The sequence below is a fragment of the Hippocampus zosterae genome, unplaced genomic scaffold (assembly GCF_025434085.1).
Source record: "Hippocampus zosterae strain Florida unplaced genomic scaffold, ASM2543408v3 HiC_scaffold_347, whole genome shotgun sequence".
Classification (NCBI taxonomy): Eukaryota; Metazoa; Chordata; class Actinopteri; order Syngnathiformes; family Syngnathidae; genus Hippocampus; species Hippocampus zosterae.
Genome location: NW_026262893.1, coordinates 19,962 through 24,466, shown reverse-complemented (window position 1 = coordinate 24,466; position 4,505 = coordinate 19,962). Strand labels below are relative to the sequence as shown.

The 4,505-nt window shown below is 59.2% G+C and overlaps 1 protein-coding gene across 1 annotated transcript; it reads left to right on the top strand.

Annotated features, from left to right (window-relative positions):
* The first annotated feature begins 779 nt into the window (after positions 1-779).
* Positions 780-1,673, top strand: LOC127594977 (uncharacterized). Its single transcript, XM_052056696.1, has 3 exons — positions 780-911; positions 960-1,083; positions 1,162-1,673. Exons 1-3 carry the CDS (start codon positions 780-782, stop codon positions 1,671-1,673), a joined length of 768 nt encoding a protein of 255 aa, XP_051912656.1.
* Positions 1,674-4,505: the final 2,832 nt, after the last annotated feature.

Here is a 4,505-nt window from a genome sequence, read left to right as displayed (position 1 = left end):
ACTGTCCAGCTGCAGGTCTGCGCTCTTGATCGCCGAGTGGTAGCTGCTCCAGAATTTCTGCTCCTGCATGATGCTGCTCTTCTCCATGTCGAAGGTCAGCTTGTTGAGCCGAGATATGTCCCGGCCCCAGTGCATGACTGTTTCGACCAGTCCGTCGACCTGCTCCTTGGCCAGCTCTCGGCCCTCGGCCAGCAGCTGCCGGACGGGCTCCTCGACCCTCAGCTGCACCTCGTGCACCTTGACCGAGTTCTGGCAGTGCATCAGGCTGATGTCCACCTCGTTCATCTTCTTGAGCAGCGAGTTGTAGCTGTTCCGGTCCCGCGCAGACTTGCGGTCCATCTCCTGCCGGCTGCTCGCCAGCAGCGGCAGCAGGCACTCGTGCACCAGGTTGTATCCCAGTGCCATCACCGAGTGCTCTCCAGAAAGCTACACCGGCAGCACCTGCACCAGCTGGCACAGCGCCACCCCCTCTGCCTCCGCGGAAAAGGAGGCCTTCTTCACCAGCAGCAGGCACAGACCCTGTGCCTCCGACCTCTCAACAGAGGCTGCGAAGGAGTCACCGGCCCGGTAGACCAGCAGGGCAGGGGCGGGCGATTCAACAAACTGGGCGAGGACGGCCAGGTTGGAGGGCTGGGCGAGGGCAGCACGGAGGGGCTCCTCCTCAGCGGCCATGAGGACTGCCAGCCGGGAAATGAACTGCACGAAGGGCAGTATCTTCTTCTCGGCGGGCTCGCTATCCATATTGATTATGCCCGGCCCCTCAGAAATCAAGGACTTTCATGCGCTGCCAGGATAGTTGCTGCGTCACCGCCGCCCGGGCCCACTGCACCCTCCGCGAGGCCTGGGTCGTCCGCCTCGCCTTCCTGGCTCTTTCCGCCGTGTTCTTCCTGGCCTGGGCCGTCTTCATCCTCGTATCCAACTCATAACTGCTCGAGCTAGCCCTCCCCTACTCCAACCAGACCAGCCTGCAGTTTACCCTGCCTCGGCCAGTCCGACAGCCAATCTACCTGATGTACCGCCTGGACGGGTTCAACCAGAACAGCAGGGTCTACGCCCAGTCCCAGAACAGCCAGCAACTCGCCGGCTAGACCATCTCCGTCGATTAGGCTCGTCGCACCTGCGGGGTCAATGCCTCTCTCAACAAGGACCTGGCTCGGCTAGGCATCTTTAGCAGCTGGGCAGGAGTGCCGCTTCACCCTGATGCGGTGGCCTCGCCCTGTGGAGCCATCGCCTTCACGACCTTCAACGACACCTACTCACTCGCAGGTCCAGACGGGTCCCTGTACGTGACACCGAGTGGGATCAGCTGGCCGGGCGACAAAGGGCTCAAGTTCAAACGCAGTCCCAACTCCGCCCAGGAGCAGTGGATCGACCCCGAGGACGAGCGGTTCATCAACTGGATGCGGGTGGCAGGACTGCCTTCTTTCCAGAAGCTGTGGGGAGTGCTCGAAACTGACCTGCGTCCCGGCTCCTACACAGTTCAGGTCGACAACCAGTTCAACGCGAGTTTCTTCGGCAGCAGCAAGGCGCTGGTGCTGGCGACAGCCTCAGCACTCGGAACACGCAACGCCTACGCCGGGTGGTTCGTGCTGGGGTGCGCCGTGGCCAATCTGGCAGCAGGGTGCCTGATGCTGTATGAGCGGCGACTGTCACTGGACAGTGAAAGCGAGTGACATTTAAATAAAGGAGTGATTAGTGGAATTCGTCTAAGATCTCACCCCATTGTCAGGGTGTGTGCCTTACCGGGCCCAGCCACCGTCTACCCATTAAGTCATGAATCTCGAGAACAACCCCCATGATAGTCCAAAACACTTTTGCTTAGCTGCTATGTCTTTAAGCCAGGTTCTTCCGCCTACGCCTAGTGGGCCTTCTCGCCCTTCTACTTGATAAAGAAATTTAAATAATGGAGCGATTGCTGGTAAGGGACTTCATTTTCGACCGGATGTGCCACACAGTTGGCAGCTTTTATGCCAAGGCCTCCGAGGTGGGGCAGGTCACCCGGCCCATGAACTTCAAAGCCATGATCGGCAAATCCGACTACCTCATCGAACTGGCCAAGCTCTATCCAGCCGGCTCCTGGCTCACCCCCTCGGAAATCTTCTTTCCGCACTATGGCTACGCGGTGGGAAGCAGCATCGCTCGGAGACACCTCGCCCTCAAGAAGCAACACCCCCTCCACATCGTCGAGGTGGGGCCCGGATCGGGCGCAATGGCAGAGTCGCTCTTGAGCTTCTTCTCGCTACACTTCCCTGTGGTCTACAGCACGATGAGCTATCGCTGCGTGGATGTCTCTCAGGTGCTGCTCGAGCGCACTCTCGCAAGGGTGACCAAATCGCACCGGCATTTGGTGGAGCGCAAGGCCTTCAAATTAGAGAACACGGACTTCCTCAGCTTTTGCGACAGGCCGCTGCAGGCCCCCACCTTCATCGTGATGTGCGAGGTGCTGGACAACCTGCCCCATGACAAGCTGGTGCTGCGGGACAAGCAGTGGCGACAATGCGCTGTCATGGCTGAGGGCGAGCCCAGGACCTTTATTGAGTAGCTGGATGAGGAGCTAGCCGACCCCTCTTTGCGCCGGTTGTTAGCCATCTGGGAAAAGCTCAAGGACCGCTAACCCTTGCCGCACATGAGCATAGCGAAATCTCTGATGTTCCGGTATGGCCGGCTGCGCTTCAGGCCAAACAAGAGCAAACTCTACCTACCGACCTACTTCTTCATGGCCCTGGAAAGGCTCGCTGCGCACAGCCAGCCCTACCCCTACTTCACGATCGCGGACTTCGACTAGTTCTTCGGGCACTTAGTCCGGCACGAAGGACTCAACGCCCCGGTCGTCAAGTAGAAGGGCGAAAAGGCCCATGAGGCGAAAGAATTACCGAACTATCAGATCGAGCGCGGGGAAGCCGACATCCTCTTCCCGACAAACTTCCGGCTAGTGCAGGAGCTCCACCGAGAGACACTGGGGCGGCGGGCCCTGATCCAGCGCAGCGGTGAGTTTCTGAAGGAGTTTATGGTGGGCAATGATTGTCAAACCCGGAATGGCTACAACCCACTGCTAGAGGAGTTCCCTAACACAACCATCCTGACGAGCCAGCTGCCTTTCGTGGCCGAGTGATTATATCTTTAACGGTCATGAGTGCACGAGTCGAGCGCCTCAAGCAGCGCCTCAAGGCGAAGCCGCCCTCTCTGCGTTTCCGGGCCACCCTCTACACTCCCGGCCCCGACAGCACCTGCCGCTCCACCGCCAAGTTCAACGACCTCAGGCAGCTGGCCGAAAAGGTTACCGACTCTTACTTCCGCAAACCGCCTCGGGTCTACAAGCCCCTCAGCCACGAGCTAGCCACCGCCCTGCAGGACCCCCATCGGGAGCTGTTCTCGCCTGAGATCAACGAGACTATCTCTGCGATCCAGAAGGAGAGTGAGTTGGACCTTTCACCCTCCCTCGAGCAGAGGCACGACAAGCAGCCCCTGTCAGAGCTGTAGCTGGACTACAACCAGCCTTCATCTCCATCTCCGAAGCGCACGGCCAAGCCCATCGGCAACTCATTCCTTGTAATCGAGGACATCCTCGAGTGTGAGCCCACGCCCGACAGTCCCCCTAACAAGTCCTCCTTCAGTCCTAAATTTTCTTCCTGCAGCGAGGACCGATTAATCAAGATCTGTGAGATCGTACAGGGAGGGCAGCCCTCCTCCAATGAAGAAAGCGACTGCTTCCAGCACCTGGACATCGGCAGCCTGTCTCCCCGCAGCAGGTTCAAGCTGGGCCCCGTGATTCTTCGGGCCATGGACAGCGGCATGCCCCGCTCTTAGTTCGAGGCCCGTAAAGAGTAGATGCTCGCGAAGTCGTTCAACTATGGCAGCAAGCTGAGGAGGATCGAGTTGGAACAGCAGTTCGAGAACCTGCTAAGCACGACTGTGGAGGGCGGGTGGGCGGGGCTGGACGAGTCCTCGATCCGCGCGGCCGACGAGCGCATCCACGAGCTGGACTCTAAGCTGGACAGCTACATCAAAACCTACCTGTGCAACTCGCACGATTGCCACTTCCTTTCGTTCAAGCGGCTGAAGGAATGGCTTGCCTGATGAGTTTTATTGATGGAAGACCATGTCGTTCCCTTCGCCATCGACTACCTGATGGCCGAGCTGGCTCTGGCAATCGATCGCCGGGCCCTGGCCCAGAAAGCTCTCCGCTATGCGGGTGAGATCGCGCTCGGCCAGGCCAACGCGATTGCGGAGGCCAACTCACTCTGGCAATAAAGAGCTGAGGCTGCAGACACTACCAGAGGGCTGCGTGAAAACAAGCCGCCTTGCATCGATGCGTTGGCCACGTCCTCTACAGGCTGTCAAAAAGCAACCTCCCGGCCAAACAGGACAGTCAGTCAGAGCCCTAACACCCGCTCCAAGCGGTCCTTCACTTCCTCGATCGTGTCCGCCTTCAGGTAGCCTGTTCCAGCACAGAGCGGATGCTCCTAGCTGTAGCTGGGCCTGCAGATGGAGAGCGATGAGGTAAA